Below are 26,961 nucleotides of genomic sequence, written 5' to 3' on the forward strand. Positions count from 1 at the left end.
GAGCGTGGCGGCCTCTGGCCCACAGTGTGCGTCACTGCCATATGGGCGTCCGGGGACTCCTCCATGATCCCAATGTCACCTCTTAGCAAACTGTGCCACCACGGGTGTGGCTCCCCTTCTCTTGGCCTCGCTAGCCGCTGTCCTCCTCCCTGTCCTGCGCAGACCAAGCTCACAGATGCTCCACGATACTTCTTCTTTCCCCAGCCGTCAATCACCTCCTGAAACGCTACCTTGGCCACGTCATTCCCCAGCTCGAAAACCTCAGAAAGCTCCCAGTCTTCCAAAGAAAGCCCACTTCACCTGCTAAGAGCATTTGGGGTCTGCCTGTCTGACTTCACCTCCTGTTGCCTTCCTTGGCAGGGCTGAGTGCAGCCCCTCAGCAAGCTGCATTAACTACATCCGTCCTATTTTTAAGTCACTCCCTTTTGTAAATTCCACATATCCCCTGTAACCTCATTTAAGGCCTGTCTTTTCCTCAAAACCCTCCTTTCCCTTGCTGAACTCTTGTCTTCTGCAGAGCCATGAGCAGTCACATGGTCAGATGTACAGACGGACAATGGATGTGTGGGTTAGGAGACACAATGCAGACCAGATACACGTACCGATCCACGATCCATGGTTTCATTCCCAGAGAAGTGTGACAAGTGATCAAAAGCACGATCTGTGCATCCAAAGGAATTTTGAGTAGTTGACGTGTTTTCTTACACCACAGAGGCCCCTCGTGGGTTGTGGTAGCTCCCGGTCTGCTTTCTCCCTTGGTTCTTGCTCTCAGCTTGGAGCTGAGCCTGGGCTGTGTCCATCAACCCCACCCAGAGGAAGGCCTCTTCTTCCTTTCTTCCTTCAGGTCCCCCATCTTAAAGCCCCAGAGGCTGTCTGACAGGGAGGGACTCTCTTTGGAGGGAGGGAAGAGAAGGGTGTGGGAAGCCAGTCAAAATCCTTTCCAGAGGGCAACAGAGGACGTAGCCAGGAGTGCTCCCATGCGAACGCATCCTATCCAAGCATCCGTGTGTGTGTGCGCTTCATACATACATACACAAAAACTGGAGTTAATTTTACAGAGATTGTGTCTTATACCTCCAGCTTCCGTAGAGCTAATGATAGATAAGGGCGTTTTCACTGCAGGTGGATAGACTTGGGAGACCACAATCTACCCACGCTATGTAAAAGTCCGTAGAATTATGAGTCACCTTGTAATGAGGCTTTAGTGTAGTGTGTGTTTTCAAATCAGAAAGGGATTGTAATTATTTATGTTATGATTTGAAAATAACAAAATTTGCACATTCTAGATTCATAATTATAATTATTTAAACCATAAAAGCTTGTGTTTCTAAGGTGTCTTGAGTTTGTAGACTGCTCCTTGACTTGATTACTTACAACCTTCAGCACAAGAGAGGATAGGTACAATCCTAAACCTTACAAAGAGAGATGGGTCCTACTTGATCTCATTGTTTTGTAATCATGCTTTACCAGTGTACTTCTCCCTATTGTTTCTTCAGTTTTGGGCGTTGAATATAAGTAGCTTTAATGAAGGTCCTGTGCTGGCTCAGGGGGTCAGTGTTCACGCTACGACCTGCCCCTCAAGGCTTGGTCTAGGACACCCCGAGGCAGGCGGAGGTGGGACTGTTTCCATTATCGAGGAGATCACCTGCCAGCCACCTCTGCCCGCTCCACTTCCCTAGGAAACCTTTAGAGAGGATGAAGGAAGCGAGTGTCTTTCTTTCCATGTTCCAAAGAACACTTTTCTGTATAAAAGATGCCCTAAATCCTTTGTAAGTCCACAAGCTAAGCGGTGCCTCTTTAAGGGCTTGTCAGTTGTGACCCAGATCATGGCGTCTGCTGAGTGTCGTCCCCGTTTCCCAGGAATGAAGAAGTCAGTCTTAAAACTGCAGCAGGACCTGAGTTCAGGTGGGGCGGCTGCCAGGAGGGGCAGGGGGCTGGCCATCTGACCGCGATGTCAGGCTCAGCATTAACTCAGAAGCAGAGAAGAGGTGCTCATGTCCCTCACGCCTCGAGGCAGGCAGACTGGGGCGAGGAAGAGAGGAAATGTCGGTGATGCTGGGGTTGGTGGGTGAGGAGCCATCATGGCCGTGGCGAGTGGGAGCCCTTTCCCAGGGCTGGCACCTGCCCCGCGTTGACTGTGCACGGCTACACCCAGCATGTCCCGTGCTGCGGGCTTATTCTGTGGGAATCCGCGGGCAAATGCACAGCACTCGTGAAACAACTCAAACATTTATCAGTAGGGGTGGATGAGGTGAACCCAGTATATTCGGGGCCATGGACTATCACGCAGTCTTGTTAAAGCACATCTGTAGGTAGATAAGCAAGATTCACACAATCCGTCTTCACTAAAGAAGCAAGTTGCAGAAGCTTCTACACAATATGACCTAATTTCCATGAAGAAGAAGAAAGGGGGGGGGGAGAGGTTTGCATAAACATAGAGGAAAATATTGGGAAGATCAGTTACTCATAATGTTTAGCTCTAGAAGGGACAGGAGAGGATGGAATTGTCGGTAATATTTGCCTATAATATTTGAACTTTTATAACTCCTCTGTATATCTTCTGTAACCTGAAAACCTGAAAAAAGCCACTTAAAAGCCGCGTTTTTTGATAAGAAAGGAGCACGACCACTGTGGAGAGGAGGGGTTGCTCACGCCTCTGCCGTCCCTGCAAGTGTTCCTCCCGTCAGCGTCGGGACCGTGGTCCTCGCGGGGCCCCTCCACCCGCCCGCAGCTGCCCGGGGGCCTGGGGCTGAGGCCGTGCGCCGAGGCTCCTCTCCGCGCTCTGCTCGCAGGAGACTCACCGGAGGCCGGTCCGCCTCTCCACCTCCCGTCTGGCTCTTGAGAGTCTGATTTTCGCAGTGTGCGGTGTTCCTCTTGAAGGGACGCCCTGGGTGAGCATGGAGTGTGTGGGACATCGATTCTATCTGCCTGTGGCACACAGGCTGGGGTCTGCTCGCAGACACACACACACGTGCATGCACACGTGTGTCAGCCCTGCCCGTTAGCAGCTTCTCAGGTTCCGTGGCTGGGGTTGGGCGTGTGCGGGGCCCCCACCCCTCTGGCTGCCGGAGCCGCCTTATGCCACAGCGACCGCTGACCAGGGTGCTCCGAGGAGGATGCCCTGGCGGGCGGCCTACGCGTCCCGGGGAGAGGTGGCTGTTTCCAGTGTCCTTGAAGGCGCCATGAGCCTTCTCCTCTCCCTCCTCCATCCAGCTCCGCTCTACGTGTGGGATTTCCTCTGACGGTGACGGCCCTCCGCTAACAAGTGTGCGTCTGTCCTCGGTTTGAGACCCTAGGACCTCAGGATGTGCAGGCCAGAGTGAATGAACCTACCAGCCTCTGGACAGGAAATCAGGTTTTATTGAAGTGCTTACACACAGTGAGCTGTGGACGTTCCACACACATTTACATTTTAAGACGACATATGTTGACTCTTCCAGCACCTGCTCCTGCTATTAGTAAACATTCACTTTCCCGCCCCCTTCCCTTTCCCAGCAAGACAGCCCAGTCCATGTCTGCTGGACCTTGGCACACGCCGGGAGGAGGATGCACCTCTAACGTCCGAGCACAACCAGGCCCACGTAAACCTGGGTCTGGCTCTCCAGCTGGTCACGTGGATCTGGTTACAGTGGCTCATCTGAGGTGGGGGCCCCGGCTCCAGGTGGCCTCTGGACACAGTCGCTCTGCTGTCCCCATTTATCCAGGCTTTTGTCACCAACGTGAGCTGTCCTGAGCTGCTCTGACCGCCCCAGCTGGCCAGGTCCTGCTCCCTTGTTCTGGCCAGGTTCTAGGATGCCTCAGGAAGAAGACGTCATGGCCTCAGTTTTGGGGGCATCCGTATCATAAAAGGGGTTGAATCGCTGAGTCCAGTGGCTGAGGCAGCTGGACGGGTTTTGGGCAGAACGTCTGTCTGTCTGGTGCTGCAGGGCCAGGCTCGGGACGGGGGTGGGCTCGCTCTTCTCACTGGCTTCCTGCTCCCTCTGCAGGTGCTCAGCCACTCAGACCTAGCTCCCACATCTGCAAACATCAAGGGAACTGGAAACCAGGACTGCTGCTTGCCGATGTTGGACAGAAGCACTCAACACAGTTTTATATTTTGTTAGAATAATTCTCCATTTAAACAGAAATGACTGTAAGATTATTTTCATTGAAAGGAGAATAGGTTTCTGCTCCCCCCAGATAAAATGCCTGGTGTCTTTGTTGCCCTGACGACCAGGTCCTACAAGCTCGGCCACAGGTCACCCAACCCTCTCACCCCTCCTGGGGGAGGAGGCCTGCCGTGGTCTCAGGGGGAGTCTTCAATGGTTGAGAAGCCCTCATAAACGCAGACGCCCTCACGGGGTGACATACCACCCGCTGCCGTTTTCATCTGACACCCTTCTCTTCACTTTTCCTGGTGGACAAGAAGGAAGAGGAAGCCCTGGGGCAGGTGGGGGAAAGCAGGGCACCCAGCAGGGACAGGTTCTGCTGCTCTGTGTCCGTGTCCTGCAGACGAGAGGGCTGGCCTAATCAGGACCAGGCAGGGGGAGGCCCTGCTGGGGGTCATGCAGAGGGAGCGTCCAGCCCCCAGCTCAGGCCTTTGCCCCCTGCCCAGAACTGGCACCGAGATTAGAAAATCCCCTTGTTTTCCTTCCATGGTGGCTGGACCCAAGTTCTGGGCCACTGTACCTCATTTCAGGGACCATTTCTGTCTCCCTATTCACTTTGAAAATGGCCCGTCTACTTGGCCAAACAACATTATGAGCAAAATTACCTACATGCTGGAGTTTAACATGAATCCGACTAAAGTCCCAGTCAGTTAGAAGGTAACCCCAGCTCCACGGATGGGATGAGCGGAGACCAGCTCTAGCGTGTTACCGCTGAGTCACCGCCAGGGCTCTCCCGCTGGGGGAGGCCCGCCTGTGGCTGCCCGCATCCCAAGGGCTCTGGGGAGTCCGTCTGCACCGTGGCCGTGCACTAGATGACCGAGGTCTCTGTCTGCAGGAAGGACGGGGCGCGGGAGCCCCGGTGGAACTGCAGGGCGCTCTCCGAGCCGTTCCTCGAGACGGACAAGCTGCCGAGCCTGTGGTCCCGGCCGCAGGACCGGCTGCGGCACAGGCTGCGCCACTTCCTTTTCAGCTCGCTCTGCACCTGGGGCGAGGGCGAGGCAACGGGGAGGTGGGGGTCAGGCAAACGTGGGAGCTCACAAACAGAAACTTGGGGGCCGGTCGGCGCTGACAGGTCTCTGCGCGACCCCTCTCCTCTGGGGTATCTGTGGCAGAGAAGGTGCGGCCCAAGCAGCGAGCTTGGGGTTTTCGTGAGGCAGGTGGGGAATCGGGACTTGGGAGCCCACTGAAGGAGGTGAAGGAAAGCAGGCTCGGGAAGGGCCTTTGAACTGAGGGAGGGCAGAGGTGCAGGCAGGAGCATCGGGGGCGGGTGGCCACACAAGGCTGGGCAGGTGAAGGCATGTGGGGAATGAGCAGAGCAGGGCAGGGCTCAGAGGGACTCGCGCACGTACATGCGGACAGCTGTGGGCAGGGAGCTCAGGGAGCAGGGTTCCCATCCACGTGCCCGCCCCTCCCCCCTGGGTTCTGAGTGTCCCTATATCCGGGGTCAAGGAGCAAGACAGTGACCATGCAGAGTGGCAGGGTCCTTCTCCACCACCCGGCCGGGGAGCTTTCTTGAGCTGGCCTGTGGGAGGGCGACCGACGATGCTTGGTGTGGAGAGACAGGCTTTGTGAACGGGGCTGGAAGGGACGGCAGGGGGTTTGCCCGGACAGAAGACCTGAGCTCTCCTTCAGGTTGGGGGGCCACATTAGGGAATCCCACAGGAGCCGAATGTCCCCCGAGACGTGACAAAGCACTTACTTCACTGTTGAGAAAACAGTACAGAACCGCCACCACCAGGCCCTGCAAGCGAGAAAGGATCGTCAGAGGCCACTCACCAACTTGGGGGGGAGGGACAGTCCCTTCCCACACGAACCTGAAATGATCCGATGCACAATTCAAACAGGATCTGGTATTTGGAGGAGATGCCAATAGGAAACACGGCAAACACCACGTAGTGAACTCCAAACAGCGGGATGAGCAGCAGTGTGGACTTGGCGAGCCTCCTACAGAAGAGAGAGGGACGCTGAGTGCCGCCAGGGAGCCCGTGGGCTCAGGAGTCTTGCACGCTGGACTCACTGGTCTGAACCTTGTTTCTCACAAGTTTAAGTAAAACCAACCTCCTCCACCCAACGATGGGCAGAATGTGCCAGCATGGTGATAAAAATGACTGGGCCTCACAACGCAGCAAAGCTCTTACAAGACCTCCTGGCGGGTGCCCAGCAGCGACACAGGTCTGAGTGCAGTGTCCCATAACCAGCATTGGCAGGGCAGAGGCAGGCCTGGCTTTCTGATCGCAAGAGCAGACTCAGCAGGGGTGCAGAGCCCTGAGCACCGAGTGGGGCAGCAGGGCAGGCGACCTGGGCTCTGGGTGGCCTGGACCAACCAGGTGTAATTGCTCTGTCCATCAGAGTTACTACCCTCCCTGATCAAAATGCAGATTTTCTGCTCACTGCATTCTATGCTTGAAAGTAAAACAGCCGAGCTCACGTCCCCCTTTCCTGTAGCTGCTCTCCCCACGCCCTGAACAAACACCGTCTCTGTTCTCTGCCTGGTGTTTCTCAAGCTTCAGCGGCACCAGGCCACCTGGAGGTCATGTCAGAAGGCAGATTGCTGGCCCCACCTTCGGACTGCTGGCTCTGTGGGTCTGGGGTGTGTCTATCAGGTTCCTAGAGATGCTGCAGCTGCTGTCTAGGAACCCCACTTTGAGAATCACTGCTGCACATTAGAATCATCCAGGGAACTTCTAAAACTTCTCAGTCCAGCATGCCTCCTCACTCCAATTAAATCAGGTCCCTGTGGGCGGGCGGGACCCGCACTGGTAGCTCTAACATTTTCCTGGGTGATTCCAACGTGCGGCCAGATTTGACCCTCGCAACTCCAGCATGGACGGGAGCATTGGGGTCCCCTGGGGGCTCGTCAAGGAGGAGCTTGGCCCCCAGGCCAAGTCAGGCCACCTGGTGATGTGTGTGCACGTCAAGTCCCCCTAAATGAACATCCGGTAGCCTGTGCAGTGACCCTGCAGCCTCATCCCGAGGGAACCCAGTGAGGAGGCTCCACTCTGCACCTCCCTCACTTTCTCTTGTTCGTTGACCCTACCCAGCGCTTAGTAAAAGTCATGAACTTCTTGACATATTTTTGAGGCACCCGCCTCAAACCTAGCACTCAGAGCCTGGGATGTAAGTTCTAGAAATGTGACCATTTCTCTTGGTTTCCCTCACAACAAAAACCATGTCCTGTGGTGTTTACAACAAGTGGGATGTCCCGTTTCAGGCAATCTGTGCAAACCCCAGGAGTCCAGGCCATTCTGCAGCAGAGCATGACCTGGGCCTCATCAGCAAGGAAGGCCCGTCAGTGAGCATCACACTGCGGGCTGCTCATAGATCCAAACACTTAACCTTACGGGGCATTTCATAGCCCGGCTCAGCGCTAGCCTGGTGAACAGAAGTGGGTTGTGTAGGGAGCTGAGCCCTTTAGTTCAGTGCGAGACAAAGAGTCTGCCTGAATTCCCTTACGTACATCATGCTCACTTCTAGAGAAGAGTTTCTAGTGAGGCTGGGCCTCTGGGACCCTGTTCGGGGGGTTTGTTACGGTTATAAAGACAGTTGCCGAGAAAAGACATCAAGATACAGCCAGAGGGCGGCACCACAGACAGGCTCTGCCTCTTTTGTCATCCTGGAAAAAGAACAGTTTCTATTTTCCTACTTAATTGTTTCTAAAATAAAAGCATATATCTCCAAGACCTACTGAATGAACACTCCCAAAAAACCCAAAGAAAAGGTCAGCATGGAAGCTAAACAAGACTAGCCAAAATCAAACTTGATTTTGAAGAGCAACTGAGAGCAGTCCTGTCCCTGAGCTGCAGGTGCGAGTGGGTCCCAGGGACCAGTCAGGTGCAGTCCTGTCCCTGAGCTGCAGGTGCGAGTGGGCTCAGGGACCAGTCAGGTGCAGTCCTGTCCCTGAGCTGCAGGTGCGAGTGGGCTCAGGGACCAGTCAGGTGCAGTCCTGTCCCTGAGCTGCAGGTGCGAGTGGGCTCAGGGACCAGTACAGATGCTGCTCAAATGGGGTAACATGGCTTTGTCCTTTGTGGTCTGATGTGGAATCCCATCACTAGGTCTGGCCTTCTGTGCAGCCTCCTTGAGTGGACTGGGCAGAAAAAGGGATGCCTTGGGTTTTATGTGGCCTAGGGTGTGGTCAGAAGGATCCGTGCACCAGACTTCCCCACACTTACTGGTGCCGGGACTAAATGTCTTTCAAATATTAACTGTATTAACCCTCCCAGCCTTAGAGATAATGACTACTATTTCCACTTTACGGATGAGGACACTGAGGCCCAGAACAGTGAAGTCACATCACTCAGGCTTCCAGCTGGTGTGTAAGCCCAGCACTGGGCCCCTGGCTATGAGTGATGCTGCCTGTCCAGCTTCCAGGTCCACACCTGGCCATAGTCAGGTCACCTGCCCAGGGTCACACAGCTCCAGGCGGCCGTGATTCCAAACTGGTCTATCTGAACCTGAGGCTCCCACTGGTAGGACCAACTATCCCATGCTAAACTAGTTCTACTTCATAATAAAGTTGTGGGCTTTACTTTTTCTTTATAAATTCTTGACAGAAATTTATAGAATCTTTAAATTCTTTCATAGAGTCTTCAGGTCCTCATTAATGAGCTCGATGATTGTGGCGTGTTACTTAACCTCTGTTCTCTTTCCCACTGAATCGATGTGACGATAACCATCTTCATGTAATCATTCAGCCAATAAACATGAATTATTATTAAGTATAAGGCCTGGCGTTAGGTGCCTGCACGAACCTTGTGGTCCGATGGGGAAAAAAGAATTAAGCATAAAATACAAATAATGTGTGGCCAAGGAGAAGAAGTCAGATTACAAAACAGGCAAGCGGGCAGAGTGCTTCCGTAAGCAAGCCCGCTAGAGGATAACCGTGCTGAAACCAGGGGCGGGGGCTTGGAATGACCACCGTGGCAGCACCCTCCCTTGGAGAAGACACCAGCTGCCTTAGCCACGAGCACAGTCCTGCACCCAAAGGAGGCGAACTTGGGCCTTTGCTGCATGCGCAGACCCACGTCCTCCCTGACCCTAGGTTTCCAGGCCATGGGAGGGTAATGAGGGCAGCTCGGCTCCCAGACCCACACACATACTCACTTATACTGTGACTGGTCATTGCCACCGACATCTGGGGACGTCAACTTCTGCAGTAAAATTCGTATGATACTAATAAAAAGGACAAAATTGACCTGCACAAATAGAGACCACATGTTTGTGTGGGATTTCCCTGCAGGGAGGGGATGTGGCCGGGACGTCTGTGGCTCAGCCCCGCCTGAATCGTCTCTCGTCCCCTCTGTGACAGAAGTGCAGGAGCCCTGCCCAGCCTGCGGCTGCCCCCCAAGTTGGAGCTGACTGTGTCCCCCGACAGCATCGTGTGTCTCAGGGCCCAGGCTACAGGAGCAAGCCAATTCTGAGATGGGAGGTGGACAAATGACAGCGTGATTCAGCTCCGACCCTGTGCGGTGCGTGGCTGTGACTTCCTTGCAGGGTTCCTCCCCGAGCCAGAGAACACGCCTCTCTCCCTCCACCCCTCCCCCTTCACTGAGCCTTCATCCCGACCGGGCCCGAGTCTAGGACTGATGGAAGGAGCTGGGTCGCTGTGTGTGGGTCTTCTCTCAGAAGGCTGAGCAGAACGGGGCTATTTATATTTAATACAGGGAAGTGGGCTCCCTCTCTACCCAAGTGTGCAACCCAATGGATAGCTCATGTTTCAATACAGAAATTACTTACTAGGATAGATATTAAAATTGGTGTCCGTATAACCCACCAGGGAACACTGTGGTCGTTGGTATCCCAACAACTATTGAGAAGAGAGAAGGAAAATCATGTTACCTCTGATTCATCCACAAACCAAGTGCATGAGGGCAAGCTCGCTGCCTCTCAGCCCTACGCGGTCCTGGCAAAACCAGCCGGCCCCTCCCACCGCACGCGCTACACGCCTGGTGTGTTACGTGGCCCCCCCGAGGGCCCGCGAGCGCCGCCGTAAGGGCCGAGGTGCTCCGCACTCACAGATCTGGATGCAACCCGTCCCTATCCAGTGACTTTGTTTCATGTTACTCTTCCTGACAGGACAGTCTGCTAATGGAGAGACGGAGCAAAAGCAGAACTCCAGGCCATGGGAGAAGGGGGAGACCAAGCCCCAGGGAAGGCCCATAACCGGGGAGTTGGTGTAGCTCATGCTCACTCTGGCCAACAGAGGGGAGTTTTTCTCCTGAAAATTAATTTCCTCTCATCTCCTGAATGGTTTGTATTTGTACCTTGAATGAAGGTTTGAAATGTCTTTGGAATAACTGAGGCAGGCACAGCTAGGAATGTCTGTCTGGCAATGTTTTCACTCCTGGTTTCCAGCGTAAGCGCTGTCTCCGGTAGGAAGCTGGGAGAGGGCGCTTGCAATGTCTCCATTATTCGCCCCCCAGTGAGGCTCTGCAGCCCCCCGAGCAAGGGCAGAGACCAACCCTCGCCTCTGAATCCTAGCTGGTTTCGGCAATAGGATGTGGAGCGCTTGGAACCCGCAGGACAGAAAAGAGCCTGCCAGTTGTGCGATCTCAGACGTGCCAGTCCTCGGCCAACCCAGCAGGTGCCCACGGTGCGTGAGCAAGCCGGGCTGAGGCCACAAGAATGCCAGGGGAGTCAGCCCAAGCTGCCAGTGCGCAGAAACACACCCTATGGACTCTCCAGTATGTAAGCCACTGGGTTTAGGGGGTGTGTTACCAGTAGTAGGACCCCGAGAGCCCTTTATGAGGCACAACATTCATGGTGGGAACTTGGTACCTGAGTCTGGGGCCATGATCCAGCTGGTATACATGAAACAGAAGAGCTTTGGACCCTGCTCATGCTGCATTTTAGAGAACTTTGTCAGAGAGCGGTGCTGCTGGCCATTTTAACCTGGTCTTCAACTGGTCACCTCTCTGCACTTGGCCCCAGGCAAACAGTGTTCCCTTTTGTGAACGCTGCTTCCCCCACCTAAGGTGCCGAGCCCCTCTGCCTGGTTTCCCCCAATCCCAGCTCTGCTGTAGGACCTGGTTCAGTTCCCATCCCTCACATGGATCTTCTCCAAATTCTGTCCCCCGCACCAACAGTGGTGAAGTCGGAGGTCTTCTCATATGTGGGGTGTTCTGTGTCACTCTCTGCTCGGCTGCAGCTACAAATGCGAATCTTCCTCGCAACTGGACAGTAAGCTTCTTTCTCGTTTCCGAAGACTTAAGGATGCCAGCAACTTGGGCCAGGATTGCTCGACCTCATTTTAAAGGCAGAGCTATGGACCCAGCACTCACCCTGTGTCTTCTAAGGAGAGTCGGGCTGCAGTCCACGCCCCTGTGCAGACGGTGGGGATACCTGCAGAGAGACACCTGGTTACCACGACCTGCGCTGCTTAACTGGGACAGCACACGGACTCACGTGTGCACCCTCGTTCACCAGGGTCAGCAAGGACAGGGGCTTTCTGATGGAAGGACCCAGTGGAAATGCTTCATAAACACACGGAAGTTTATGCTCATGCCTTACGAAGCACTGAAGATAAACGTGTGCGGGAAAGCTAAAGCTTCACAGGTCTGCAAGGCGTCACCGTGCATTGTGAGTGTTGTTAGCGCAGTGTGGGAGCATGGCAATTACAGTAAGGGGTGCTCCTCACTGTGAACCTGGGGGGCCCACTGCTTACGCCCCTTCCCATTCTGGCTATCGAAGGTCCTGCTAACTGGCGGGGAAGCCCTACTCCTCCATGCCACTTCTTTCTGACTTTCCCACCACAGGGTATGCCCCAGGAACGGGACTTTATAGCAGTTTTAAACCAGGTTCCTGGTTCCTAGAAATATGAGGGTGCTGCCTATAGGAAACTCTAGTCGTGCTAGAAAAGCTCTTCCTAATATGACCGGAAGTGCATCCTACAGGGGTAGGAAAGAATTTTTCTGAGCTGAAAGGTCTGCATTTATAGGTGAGGGGGTGGAAATCAGGGACCTGGAGGGTTGGTGGGGTGGCTGATGGGCATCGGGCATACACAGGGGAGGACAGTCCTTACCCCATCCAATCAGGAGATAGACTGCGAAGCGTCGGCTGGGGGAGAATATGGCCACCAGCAGGGTGTGGAGGTATAGCCCCTCCACCAGGAGCCAGTAGAAGTTTGCCATGATGCAATACTGGAAGAACACGAGGCTCAGCTTGCAGCCAACCTGGAATGTCGGAGACAGAGCAAGAGAACACGGCCCCATTCGGATAAAACAGTTCACCGTGGGCAGAGTAGCTCCAGGACATGAGGCATGCACGTGTTTGTCTGAGGAGCCAAGGACACCAACACAGTGGTGTTGGCTGGAGATGCGCACGGTGTTAAAGTGAGGCCCTTGGCACCCACAGCCTGGGATCAGAACTCACTGGAAGATAAACAGGGGCAGGGGGCAGATGCACACAGCCACCTCTGGGAGCAGCGGGCTGAGGGAACGTGGCGGTGAGCACACCTGCCTGCCCCTCTCCCTGCCCCTCCTCGGTCTGCGTCCTCATCCTCTTCCCACCCCGCTTTCGATTCTCCGTTTGTCCTCGCCGCCCGCTCAGCAAGAGACAGAAAAATAAAGGGCAAAACAAGAGAAACCAGCAAGCACGTTATGTCCCCAGGCATTTTGAAAGAGTTTTCACTGGGAAAAACCAGGTGGGATATAAAACAAATATATTTTAATCTCTCAGACCTTCATATAAACATACCAGGTATTTTAGCCTCTTGAATAAACATGAAACTGAGGCTTTTAATTGGCAAGTGTGTGTAAGTGTGCTGAAAAAGAACAGAACTTCATTTCTATTCTTCTATATCTTTGCTGCCTCCCCCAAAATATGTATGTGTACAGGTAGATATCCATACACACTTACATGTGGATAGATGTACCTTTACATACGTGGATATATTTTTATATGTGTACGTGGATATATGTCTGTAGGTGTGGATATATTTGTATATATGTGGATACACTTATCCACGTGCATGTATTTATACACATGTGTGCACTCCCTCGCGAGCTCCGTCGGACAGAAATGAGAACAGTGCACGGAGACGTGTGTGCAGGGAGGGGTGTGGTGCCCGGGTTGGTCGAACGGTTAAACGCGTGATGTCTCAGCTGCACACTAGGCGATCGTGCCACCATCCAAACTGACGCAGCGGTTGGCCTGGACGATTGCCATGATGTCGTGCTGAATGGGGACGGAAGATGCAGAAACAGCGTGTTGCAGGTGACTCTGTTTTCTTGGTAAAACCGTGAAGCCACCACCCGTGCGTGTCTTTCCAGCTGTCCGTTCCCCACCAGCACCCTGTGAGGACAGGAGGTCTGGGGGGGGACGAGCTCTCTGCTGACCTCCCCTTCTCCGGCCGTGGTTTCAGACTGCATCCCTCGGGGTCGAGAGCACGGAGGGAGGGCCTCCAGGGCCTGCTGCCGCCCAGACGGCACAGCACAGAGACGCAGGCCGATCGCCGAGGGCTGTCCCCTGGGCTGGGGGCCTCCCACCGCTGCACGCAGCCAGAGTCTAGGGCATCAAGCCCTGCCTTCAGCTGGGGCTCCTGCTGAGGGTCGGCTTCCAGGCGGCCACCTGGTTGTTTGTTTTCTCTGGACTAGAATATGCTTTTCCAGGGGTCAGACGAAAGCCAACCAAAGCAGTGCAGAGAAGGATGCCCAGTGTGTACACAGCTGGGCGAGGGTGGGGACCGCAAGTAGGGTGCGGCCCCGTTTGGTGCTACCATCTAATACAAGACACTTGGCTTCGAGGCCCACTCCCTGAAAAGAAGATGGAAGTCTGCGCCCACCTCCAGGCTGTCAGAGGTAAAACTGGGTAACATACCCCACACCCTGCAGAAACAGAAGGTGTTTCCCTAGTCCCTGGAAGACATATGGCGTCTGTAGTGTTGATTAAAAACAAAAACTGGGGCACCTGGGTGGCTCAGTCGTTAAGCGTCTGCCTTCGGCTCAGGTCATGATCCCAGGGTCTTGGGATCGAGCCCCACATCAGGCTCCCTGCTCCACGGGAAGCCTGCTTCTCCCTCTCCCACTCCCCCTGCTTGTGTTCCCTCTCTCGCTGTGTCTCTGTCAAATAAATAAATAAAATCTTAAAAAACAAAAAACAAAAAGCCCAGGATATTTTATTTAAATGTGTGAGAATACCACGAAGCAACGGGCTACGAGACCTCACCATACAGCGAGCGGCAGAGCTGTGTGCCCATGGGAACACCCGCTTGTGCGCCTTCACGTGTCCTGGGTCCGCAGCGGTGCCACATTTGAGGGTGTGGGGCTCCCAAAGCCCCAAACCAGCCGTCCTCCAGGCACAGATCCAGACACAGACGGAATGAAGTCTGATGGTGTGTTCCTGTGTGCATGTGTGTCTGCACACATGTGCTTGTGTTCATGCCTGTGTGTACCTCTGTGATCATGTGTGTGTGAGTTTTGGAGGCATGTGCATGCAGGTGCACACATACACGTAAGCATGTTGACGGGCTCTCACTCACCTCTCTTCTTCCTGACCCTCTGCCATTCTGACCTGGGCTGTGGGCTGGCTTGGCAGCTCGCTGGGCCCAGGACTCTCCATGACGTGCAGGTGCTCAGCCTCCAGCCTAAATCTTTGCCTCTCATCCCCTCCCCAGCCCACCTGCGACAGCAGGCAGTGGCCAGGTCCGAGCTTAGCTTTGGGCTGGGTGCGTCCCTGCTTAGATGTTCTGGCTTCACCGCAGAATTCACGGCTGCCACAGTGTATATCCCCACTCGACCCCTCCCTGGGCTGGGCGGCACTCAGACCCTCAGGGAGTGCTTTGGAAAGCCTGAAGGTAGGTTTTTGAAAATCCCAATTGACCCTACATGTCATTGGGCAGCCAGGAGGAGACACACTGAGCCCAGGACTCACTGCTATGTCCAGAGTATGTGGGAAGAGGGGGCCAGTGGAGGGAGAAGTTTTCTTTTGAAAGGAAATAGACTCTGTCGAGTTCTTGGCCTCTCCAAATGTCTTGAGAAATAGATCCTTGGACCCATTTGGGGGAGATTCCCCCAGTGTTCTGCTTGGGAGAATAATGTTGGCTTGATACCCAGCTGAGAGCAAAAACGTCCAAAAAATGCAACTGCAAGAAAAGATGTTTTCTCTGTTCCTCATGCTGAAGTCTGACTGTCTCTCTGACTAACTTACTCAAAACCTTGCCTTCTCTGGGGACAAGAAGAAGGAAGACCCAGTCCTCCTTCTTTCTCTCCTGCCTCCTTTTCTCCTGCCTTCTGTCCTCATCTTCCTCCTGTCCCCCCACCCTTCTTCCCTCTGTTGGTACACGTCTTGGTGACATCCTGCTGGAGGGGTGCAGCTAGGTCCCTTCCCCTTTGCTCTCATGCCTCTGGGGACTGGGCAGGGGAACGCTGCACCTGCTCCCTCCTTCTCACACTTCAGCCCTCAGACCTGAATCCTCGGGCATTTCCATGCCAGAGTGTGCGGTGCACCTGCAATTTGAACCCTGACCAGAGCCCCATCGAGCCCTTTGAGCTGCCGGGCTTCCCTCAGCTCTGTGTCCTCATTCACAAATGGGCAAATTGCTCTTTTGAAGGTCACTGGGCACTCACCAACAGTGTCCAGCCTGGCACTGGAAGACCCTCAAGAAATGGCTAGGTGGATGGGCAGAGGGGTCGGTGATTTCCAGCATAGGGGCAGGCGGGGCAGGGTAGGCATGGCAGGGAATTTATTCCCCTGGGTCCCTGTCACTCCCCTGCCCCTCAGTGGGGAGCCCGCCAGGTCTTGTCTATGTGGCTGGGAGCATGGCCCTGGGTTGGGTGGCTGGTGTCTGTGGGCCCACCAGGGTCACTAGCCCTTTAACAAGAAGCTAAGGAAGGAGGGCTCCTTTGAGCAGAGTTTTGAGACCCCCGCCCCCCGGAGAAGTGAAAGGAGGTTTCCCAGCAAGAGGAGACCCCAGAGTGGCATTAGGGCTCAGCCCTTGTCACCCACGTGGGACACTCCATCATGGGGCAAGAGCCTCAGGGGCTCTGACTCCCACTTGGGGGTGAGGGTTTGCCAGGTGAAGGATCTTGTGTTACTTTTATTATTACAACAAACTCCTTTTATTAATTCAGTCCAAGTATGTCATGAGTTGATTATCCCCAGAAATCTATTTACCCTACAGGCCTATGGATCAGCTGATGTTCTGTGGTGTCCTAAAACTGAATTAATTCAAATCTGTTCAGCCCAGAGCAACAGTGTCAGCAGATGAATCCATCTGCTTGGACCTTGAGAGGAGAGCGGCCAGCGTCCTGGCTCATTCTGCAGAGAGGAGCCACCCTCGGAAGCTGTGGTCAAATCGAGAGCCCAGATGAACCGGAGCCCAGATGCCCGCCAAGGTCCTGAGGTAGCCTTATGTGGGCGGCAGAGAAAGACTCGGCAGAGCGACCTGCATCTCGGAGGGGCGCGGCCAATGCCCTAAAAGAACTAAGCACTGCAGGCCCACTATCACCACCAACACAGAGGGGTGAAGAACAGCCCAAGTAGCGTCCATCTATAGAAATAATCAGCATGGTTTCTCCTCGTATCAGAGAGCTGGGCCCAACATATTCACAGACATGCAGCTGGGCTCCTGGCAGCTGCTGCAGGGAGCTCATTAGCTGCATAGGTGATTTCCTCCCCGCAATCCATGGAAGCATCTATTACTCATAATCTGGGAGATCTGGGGTGAAGACAATGGCAGTGTGCATCTCCATCCAAGTCAGGATTTTTCAGCCCAGAACTGCTGCTGATCACTTCGGGCAGGGCCCTCGTGTTGCTCTGGCTCTGCCTGGGGGTCAGTGCTCAGGGCCCATGACCTCCCAGCCCCTGGAGGTGCCTGGGACACCATCCCTATCTCACCTGCCAACCTGGGCCTGCTCTGAGCCCCAGCCTCTTGGCCCCTCTGCTTCTCAGGCCTAACCCTTGCCTTTAGCCCTGTGCACTGGCTGTGGGACTTTCCCACAGTGTGAGGTGGGGAGAGAGACAAAGCGCCAGGATGGTAGGAGGGAGGTCTGTGGGGCTGCAGTTCACACGGGCCACCCTCCCCTCAGTGAGAGGACCCTGCTCACAGGGACAGCCTTACCCAGGAGGATGGCTGGTCGGGGCAATGCAGTGCGCCCGAGCTGGAGTATAGCACATCGTCCTTGACCAACACTGAGATGGCTCGGAGGATGAAGGAGAGGAACAGGTTCAAGTGGATGTAGTTCCGGGTGCAATGCAGCTTCCTGTGGTGGAGAGAGGCAGGGATGAGGGGTGGAGGGGTGGGGAGGCAGGGATGAGGGGTGGAGAGATGGGGGAGGCAGGGATGAGGGGTGGGGGAAGGGATGGGGTGAGGTGGGGTGGGGTGGGGGTGGGGGAGGCAGGGATGGGGAGGGGTGAAAGGGGGTGGGGTGGGGGAGGGATGAACACTTCAATAATTGGATTTAATATTAAGGCTTTCTTCTTTTTTAATGGAAGTTTCTATTCCTTACTGTACGTTTAGGATGTTTTCAGTTTTGCATTATGATAACTATCTTTGTAGGTAAACTTTTCATTTATTTCTATCTCCTCAGGTTGCAGTCCTGGAACAGGATTTTAGGATAAGAGTATAAAGCAAACAGTGCTGAGTTCCGAGTCTGCAATGGCATGTGTCCACTTCACAGATGTGAAGACTGAGTATCTTTGCAGCAAATTTCCTGCAAGACCCATGTCAAATGATCTGCCTTTGAACTTAACTTTATGTGATATCTTGCTTCTCTAAAAAGTGCTCAGAACATTTTGTTTCTAATTCACTTGTACCACTTAGATTCTGCTCTGGAGAAAACTTAATCGGTATTTGATTTGACTTTTAATTCAGAGCCATCAGGAAACAAGCTACTCCACACAAGTGAATGCTAGCTCTTTCAGTTTCAATAAAGTTAAAAAATGTTGAAGGACATTAAAACACATTGTAAGGAAGACTTCTACGAGAGGCGACAAAGAAGCAGCTTATCTGACTACCTCCCCCCAGGGGGCCAGCGTGATTTCGGACAGCTGCCTAAGGACCGGGAGAGCGGCCAGAGTGGCCAGGACCCGAAGCACCGAGACCCCGGTAAGAAGAGAGGCCCCAAGACATGCCCTCCCTCCAGCCTCCGCCTCGGTCTCGTCTTTCGAGGCCACTACCTACACAGAGATTAGAAAGAGATTCAGATACTGGCATCTTAAGATATGGACTCCCTTACTCAGATTAGTATATTCAAAATAATTGATGAAGAGGTGGAGAATTTTATTAAAGATGGAATTGATTACAAAAATCAAATGGAAAGTTGAAAACTCAAAAAGAACCCTGAAATTAACAATCAAAATGGCTGCGTCTAATATTAGATACAATAAATGAGAGTATTATGAAATAGAAAATAGATCGGTTGAATACGTATAGACATCAGTAGAGAGAAACAAAATAATGGGAAGTGATGTAGGGTTCGAAGCCAACGGCCAAGAAAGAATTCTCGAGACGTTTTCAGTGCAAAAAAGGTGGTTTTATTAAAGCAGGGGGACAGGACCCGCGGGCAAAAAGAGCTGCACTGGGGTTGTGAGGAGTGGCCCATTATATACTTTCAAGTCAGGAGGGGGTTAGGGACAGCGTAAGTCTCTAAGGAATTTGGAAGCAAGGTTTCCAGGACCTTGAGGAGGCTGGCTGTTGATAGGAAAGGGCCATTTACTACTGTCTAGTCAAACCGTAGTTGTGAGACCCTTCAGATGTGTACGGGTGGGCCATGTGCTTGGAGGATGATTGCCAACACGTATCTTGGGGGGGTAGAGATAAAGGAAGTTTCCAAAGTAATTTCTTTTTAAAAAAATTTTTTAAAAAAATTTTATTATGTTATGTTAGTCCCATACAATACATCATTAGTTTTTGATGTAGTAATTTCTATATGTTAAAGTAGACTCAGGATCCTGGGGGTTGGGCTCAGATTGCCTTTTGCCCTTAGCAAATATTAACATCCAGTCTTCCCTAGAGGAAGGTCACTCTGCCTATTTCAAGGACTTGTCAGTGGGCTGTAGGTGGTAAGGAAATATAATAATTTTTCTTCTGCCTTTGTTTCCCACATCAGGAAGTATAGAAACAGAGTAGGAAATATATGGGGAATGGTGAAAACACTGTTGAACACATGAGAATGGAGTTTCAGAAGGAAAGGAGAGACAATAAGGTAAAAGCAACATTTAGAGAATACTAGCTAAGAATTTTTGGAAACGAATAAAATAATGAGATTAAAGAAATGCCATTAACCTCAAGAAGGACAAATACAAAGCAAACCACATTAAGTCCCATGATAGTGTCACTGCTGAAAACCAAAGACAAGTAAAAATAGCTTCTAAGCACCCCAAGAAAAAAGACACCTTCCTTCAATGAAACAGTGGTGAGATTGGCCGCTGACTTTTTTTTTTTAAAGATTTTATTTATTTATTTGAGAGAGAGAGAGAGAGAGAGAACAAGCTGGGGAGAGAGGCAGAGGGAGAGGGAGAAACAGACTCCCCGCTGAACAGGGAGCCCGATGCGGGGCTCGATCCCAGGACCCTGGGATCATGACCTGAGTCGAAGGCAGATGCTTCACCGACTGAGCCACCCCGGTGTCCTAGGCAGCTAACTTCTAAAAAGAGAAATGATGTTCATTTTTAGTGTGATGAGAGAAAAAACTGCCAACAAAGAATTCAATACTCTCAAAAATATCCTCAAATGAGGCAAAATTAAGATGATTTCATGTGATCAAAAACCACGAGCCCTCATTGTCAGTAGGCCTGTGCTGAAGGAAATCCTACAGGGGGTCTGCTGGCAGAAGGAAGATGACCCCGATGGAGACACAGGAGGAAGGGAGAGCCTCGGGAAAGATAAACACATGGCATCTCCAAGTAACCACTGACTGTAAACGACAACTATAATGCATACGGCCTTAAAATACACTTCGGATTAAAATACATTACAATAACACAAAAGGCATGAGGGGGTAAATGGAATAAAAATGTTGTCTTGAATTGACTGGGAAGTGGTAAAAATAGTGATTGGAGGTTAACTCCTACGAGACAAGGACGTGTGGCAATTTTGGGAGATGCCTAGAAGCAGCAGAACAGAATGTATAACTGACAACCTGAAAGGGGAAAATTGGAATAATAAAAGGAAACATGAGATGAGTGTGAAAGTCTGCCCCTCCCCCCAAGAAGCCGGTGTCTGTCCCCCACGCTGGCCTGTTCCCACTGCTCCTCACGGGGGCTGGGCTCATCTCTCAAACACCTCTGCTCTCTGCTTTCTCCTCCTCACTCTGTGCTGCCCATGTCTTCCCCTGAGTGGAGTCTGGGATTTATGGCGGTCTCTCAGACATGAGCACACACTCATTCCAGTTAGCAAGCAGTCCAACTAAATTATGTTTGCTGAGTTTCTGAGCTATGTTCTTCATCACTCATTGCTCATTGTAAAATCTCACTTCCAAGTATGGATCTACACAGGATGATGGATGTAGCTGAAATTGGGGCTTCCAGAGAAACCACGCTGGAATCTGCTCCTTCCTGGCAGCTGGAAATGGAACACCAGTTCCCGAAGGTGAGACGGTGAACAGAGGTGTGGGCAGCGCCTTTCTGGGCTGTCCTGCTCTAACTGGTAACACGGGGACAGGAACAGCACTGACCTGCGGGAGCTGCCGTAGGGACTAAGTTAATGAACACCTATAAAATGTGCGGTGTGGTATGTGTTGTTAGCAATCTGGGCTTGTGGGGACCGGAGCTGCGATGTCAGGTGCCTGGACATCAAAGACGGTGGCTGCAAGGACTGCCCAGCGAGTCCCACGCAAAACTAGGTGGTGTGTTTGTGATCCAAGTCTACACTGAGATTTGGAGCTGCCTTAAGAGACAAGTTGCTCTGTTTCTCTGTGTGTAAAATAAGAGCGTGGTTAGCTATGGGGCTATTATGGACAGTAGATCCCTCATGATTGTAGAAAGTTGTTTCCTGGGTAGAACTTCCAAGATGACGGAGAAGTTATTTTTAGAATACGGAGTTTGGAATTGACACTTGTAGCATGGGACACGCAAGCACAGCTGATGGACGGAGGCAGGGAGGTTCGAGTCTCTGTGGCCCAGGAGGAAGGCAGACCCACGAACCGTACACCAGCTCCCGGCACTGATCCCAGCAGCCAGGACACACCGACCACGGCAGAAGGACATCCACAGCAGGTGTCACCAGGAGGTGACTAAGGATGTGCGCGTATGGAACATTGTTTGACATTCATGAAACCATTTGAGATTCTCTTATAGATCAACATCCACTTTTGCAATAATTCAAAATGCCCGTAGGCTGGCTAATTAAATATGTCACGCATCGCAAATCCCAGGTAAACTGCCGATGTCAAGAACATGGATTGTTCAATATGGGGGCTCTTGAAAACCAAGCTGTAACTTTTCTAGTTCAAGTTACCCTGTGCCAGCTTACCTCCCTAAAATTTTCCTTTCTTTTTTTTTATCTTCAACAATTTGAAGATTTAAAAATACATAGTAAAATACAGAAGATAGTAGAATAGAATAGATATTAATGTTGCACAAGAGTTTCTATTCTTTTCTTTCCAGAACAAGAATATGATGGACTGTCCCCACGTTTTCCAAAGCATAGCTCTTCCTTACAGCTGCTGACTTACTCTCCCTGAGGATTCCCACCTTCCTGATGGAACTGAGATGCCTGGAAAGTATATTACATTTGATGGGTTTCTCAGCTACAACAGTCTTTACTTGTTTATTTCCAAGTATGGGTCTCCTAATGGATTATCTGTTAGTTTCTGAAATATTCCATTTGTTATATTTTTGTTTTTATCTGAATACCGGCCAACATGTGAAATATATTTGTGTAAAGAGAAATAAGACCTGTGGTGATCAAATCCCTGTTAAAATAAGAGGAATATCAACTGGTTTATTTAGTACTGGGGATATTCAAGTCACAGATTTAGTCCTGAATATACTTATTAGCTCTTCCTAGACAGATGCTTCTGTTCTGAAACCAAAGCCTCTGCCTTTAACCCCAACCAACCAGCTCTATACACTGCATGTCATTAGTTACCAAGAAGACCTACCGGAGCTTCGGGTGGGTGGGAACTCTAACTGCACACCAGGGAAAAAAACAGCAAAATGCAGAGGGCTTCCCACATGCCACATAGCTTCATCAGCACCCACACTTTGTGGATCACAGAGAGGTTCAGTAATTTGTCCAAGGTCACACAGCGACTAAGAGACTGACCCAGGATTTGAATCCAGGCATCCGGCTCCTGCCTTCATACTCTTGAACACATTAGAGTGTCTCTTACCACTCTTAGCACCAACGGGCAAGATCATGTTGCTTCCGTATTTTCAAAGGATTTGCATAATGGCTAAGTATTTAGTGACAGCAGTTGAACTGAATTCTTATAGCCAAAGTCCGTATTATCTCTTTATGTAAGAAATGCAGAGTATTTAAACAAAAATGTAAATATTAGCATCATATTTCACACTAGCATTCTCCAAGGGAGTGTTATTGGTTTAACACAGGGAGAGAGGGCTTGGAGACAGCGAATTTCTTTCCTCTTCTGACGGACCTAGGTGGCTTAAATAGCAGAAATGCTTATTTCTGATACTTACCTGAAGACGCAAAGAATTATGCTTCCGGTTGTAAGGGAAATCAGAGAGACACTGTAGCCCAGCGTGTAAATGGCCTTCACCAGAATGTAGAACGTAATCTACAAGGAGGGAACAAAACAGCTGTGAGGTTTTGGTGGTCAGCACTGGACCAAGCAATGCTTCCTTCACGCGGCCCTCGCTGCCCGTCTCGGGGCACACCAGACAGCGTCAGCCCACCTCCATTCTGAACCCAAACACTTTATTCTCCTCTTTAAACGCCCACCTATTTCCCTAAAATTCATTCTGAGTGACTGTGTGGAGCAGGGAGAGGGATGACCTGGGGGGTCCCCAACTTCGCTGTCTGATCACTATTAAATATGTCATGCATCACAAATCCGAGGTAAATTGCTGATGTCAAGAATATGAAATAAGCTGAAATTTTTCTAAAAAATATTTTCTAAAAATAAGCTGAAACCAGAGGGGGCTTGGGGGGGGGTGCTTCCCATGAGAGAGCCCCAGAAACCACAGGGGACTGCTTTGAAAATATGTCCTGACCTAACTGGGTTTTGCTGCTCTGGACCCCGTGAGGAGTGAGGACCCAGGGGACATTCCGCACTGGCCCTGATTTCTCCATAGCCCTGTTCACACCAGCTTAGTGTAAACTCTAGAGAGGGGATGGTGCCCACCGAGCTGATCCCCAGCCCTGGGGTCAGCCAACAAACACGGGTTCAGGCTGGGGTAGGAGGGACGGCCTTGCTCCTGTAGCTTCGTGGGGCTTGGCAGCGTCCGCAGGTCAGTGGGCCCCTGCAGGCTGGTCTGCACCCATGTCCAGCCCCACTGTTATTCTTTACCGTCAAGTGATGCCCTTTTGAGGAGGGCTTTCCCTCCCTTATTACCCTTATTATGGAGACTCAAGATGGGTAATGACAGATTTCAGAGGTAAACTACAAAATTTGGAAAAAATGAATTTCTAGTTAATATTTAATGATAAAATGAAATTAATTGGATAGCCTCTCAAATAGTTCAGGCAATCAAGGTTAGCATGAAGCTTGATCTGGCAAGCTAATGCATTAATCTGATTTTAGAAGGGTTTTTCCTTGTTAAACCTCAAGGCCCTGTTGTCATTCTTTTTAGCCCAAGAAGAGAGGAGGTGTCATGCTGGCATTCTGAAAACGTCCTTGAAAACTCTAATTTTAAGTCTTTGTCCACATTCTATGTTCTATTCTGAGTGAGACATTATAAATAGGACTGGGGCATCCTGAGCAGCTTTTTACCATTTCTTCTTGTGATCAGAGCTCACGTTAAATAACTGGAAAAGGCAGTATTTCAAACCTACCAAAAGCACAGAAAACAATATATCTATACTTAATGAGTACATATCATGTATCTAATATACCCATCACATGTAATACATACTATACATGTAATGACAGATAGTATCTATAATCAACAATCTCCAACCAGAGGGACAACTGAGCAAGACTGCGGGGAGACCCCCGGGAGCCGCCTCCCTGACGCTGGGACGCTGGCCCCCGGGACACCTCCACAGCGCATGGGCACGACCTTGCACCGCTGCGACCTTTCTGATGAGTTCTCCTCTGCGTGTGGATGGCACGTAACTTTTATCACCCACCAACTGTGTCGTCTCTTGTCCAGTATTGGCGTCACGTGTTTTCAGCCCCTCGGCCTAATTGTATCACCGCTCTAAACAGTCAGTCTTTGCTGGGTTCCCTTGTTTGTTCATTCTTTGATTGTTGCTTCATCCATTCTCGATTCTCAGTTCTTTTTTCTGGCTTCATTTTACCCCTGAAGCCCATTTCCTGGGCATTTTTAATGAGAGTCTGCTGACTGTGGATCCTGTCGGTTTGTTTTCTGACATGTCTCTTTCCCTCGTATTTCCGAGTGGACATTCCTCTTCTCCAGGCCCTGGGAAGGTATCTGCCGCCTGCCCTGCGGCTTGCACGTGCGTGGGCCATCGGCCTCGATCTCTGGCATCTTCTGGCAGCTGTGGGGTTCTCTATGTATGTGGGGTGGTCAGGCTCTCCGAATCGGATTGGTGCCTCCCTCGAGCTGTCACCCACTGCATTTTCTCCGGCCAAGCCTGCAGTCACACTGACCTCCTGCCCCGAGCGGTGCTGTCTCCTGCCCGTCCTTCTCCCTGCTCTTGGAGCCCACACTCCCCATCCCAGAACTCCGGTACCTACGTCTGAGTTCCTGTGTAATGTATCTTCTCGACTTTCATGTTTAGGTCTATTTTTTCCCATATAAGGTCTGGTAAGAGCATCTTGTTCCAGGTTTATATTTTTAATTTCCACTTTTTTTAACATTTCAAATGCACTTATTTGCATTCCATGTTTGATGACTCCATCATCTGAAGTTCTGAGGATGTAATCTGTTTGTCATCTGCTGACTTTCACTCACAGCGGCTTTTTCTTGGTGTGGTCTGTGCATTTGGAATATAAGCTTGTCTTCCGAGTGGACCTATGGGAATTTGTAAGGTCTTGGCAAAGATGCTTCCTTCCAGGAGCACCTGTGTTCACTTCTGCCAGGTACCCCCCCCGCTGCTTCCATTCAGGACGCCTTACATGAGTGTCTCAGCTCAGAGCTGCAATACCACACACAAGACAGAAATGGGAAAACCCAACCTGCAGGAGGGCATGCCCGTGGTGACAGATTTTTAGATTTTCCTCCTGGAAAGCGAAGGCGGGTAAGAACAGTTTCCCTGTCACCTCCATGGCCAGATTTTTGGTCTAGCTCTCAACTCCAGACGCCCAGCACCATCCACACCTGCATGCTCTTCATAATGATCCAGCAGTTGCCCCGGAAACCAGCGGCCCCTGCTGCCTGGCACCTGATTCTCAGCTCTTTTATTGAGATTTTTTTACTTTCTTGAAATCTCAGCTGTGCATTTTAAAGCAACACTGTTATACTTCAGCATTTTTGAGTGATTTGTACTGGGAATTTTTTACCTCCAATTTCTTATAGAAGACTTTCATTTCTTGCTGAACATATTTGGTATTACTGGTTAATTTAATTCTTTCTGTTCAACACATTTACTCAGCACTTAATTGGAACCAGACACTGAGCAAGGTGTCTTGGGAACAGGATGAGTGAGAGAAGGGTCCCACCCACGAGGAACTCACAGACATATTTTCACCACTGGACTGACTGTCCCAGGAGATAATGCATGAGCTAGAAATTGAGATAGGTATAAATTAAAACATTTTTCTCTGTGTTCACTTAAAAAAAAGAATATCCACATTTCAATTTATATTACCTTGCTTAAAGATGGTTTAGATTTTACATTTCTCATGTTTTCAATCATTTAAGAAGGCTTAATCTGGTTATTTGCAAATTGCCTCTGTTAAGGGCTTTTCGAAGCAGAGTACACTCCAGGGCAAGCTAGAAACCTCAACTAAAAGGCAGCACTGGGGAAGTCTTACCAGAACAGAGAGCAAAACAACCACGTAACAGCGGAGCCACGCCAGAACCAAGGCTAACGGCCGCAGAATTACATGCAGTGCTTAACAGGAAGGAAACTTGCTCACAGCCAGCTTTTAAGAGAATGAGGCATATCACAAGAAAACAATCTGGGGTCTTTGCTCAAGGAGGTAGGAGGAACAACTTTTGGGGTTTTTCTGTGTACATCTAATCTCCTGTATCGCTACCTATGTGGACAGAACTGAAGGATAAGAATTACTGTTTAGAACAAGAGCCCTAAAAAACTGTGTGGAGTTCTCCATCTTTGATGCAAGTTTAAATTTATTTTCATTAGAAGTGGCTAAAACCAGCTACGTGGTTTCAAGAACTGCACAGTGGGTCTGCACGGTGCTTTTGTCTCTGGGCTCCAGGACCTTCCCAGCCTCTGCCTCCTGATCCAGCCTCCTTCCCCAGGGTCCCCCACCTGCAGAGACCTGCTTTCTGCTCTTGGTGAGGCCATGGTGTTATGATCCATACCAGTGGTTCTCCCAGTGTGACCCCCAGACCAGCAGTGACAGCATCACTTGGGAACTTGTCCAAATGCAAACTCTCAGACCCACCTGTCCCTGCCTGCCCCAGAACCAGAAGCCTGCAGTGACCTTCAGAGGACCGGCTGATGTGGCTCATTCCAGAACCTCTGGTCTACACCACAGACAGAGTTAAAATGTACACATGACCTTTCCTGTGCTGCTAAAACCCTCCACAGAGCCCTTTTGCTTGTGAGCAAAGCTGTGTGCCACAGCGAGGCAGCTGCGGGCCCCTCCTCGCACTGGGT

The 26,961-nt window shown here is 51.2% G+C and overlaps 1 protein-coding gene across 2 annotated transcripts in view; it reads right to left on the bottom strand.

Moving 5' to 3' along the window:
* Positions 1-3,340: 3,340 nt before the first annotated feature.
* VIPR2 (vasoactive intestinal peptide receptor 2) overlaps positions 3,341-26,961 on the bottom strand; it is a 66,404-nt gene continuing 42,783 nt past the window's right edge. Inside the window, exons 5-13 of one of the 2 annotated variants that reach the window (XM_036067118.2) lie at positions 22,728-22,825; positions 17,203-17,344; positions 12,166-12,316; positions 11,426-11,486; positions 9,882-9,951; positions 9,249-9,340; positions 5,963-6,092; positions 5,848-5,889; positions 3,341-5,130 (exon numbers count right to left, since the gene is read on the bottom strand). In XM_036067118.2, coding sequence (XP_035923011.1) covers positions 4,957-5,130; positions 5,848-5,889; positions 5,963-6,092; positions 9,249-9,340; positions 9,882-9,951; positions 11,426-11,486; positions 12,166-12,316; positions 17,203-17,344; positions 22,728-22,825 — 960 coding nt within the window. In that variant the 3' untranslated portion in view covers positions 3,341-4,956. The other variant, XM_036067117.2, reaches the window with a different exon arrangement.

The sequence above is a fragment of the Halichoerus grypus genome, chromosome 12 (genome assembly GCF_964656455.1).
Source record: "Halichoerus grypus chromosome 12, mHalGry1.hap1.1, whole genome shotgun sequence".
NCBI lineage: Eukaryota > Metazoa > Chordata > Mammalia > Carnivora > Phocidae > Halichoerus > Halichoerus grypus.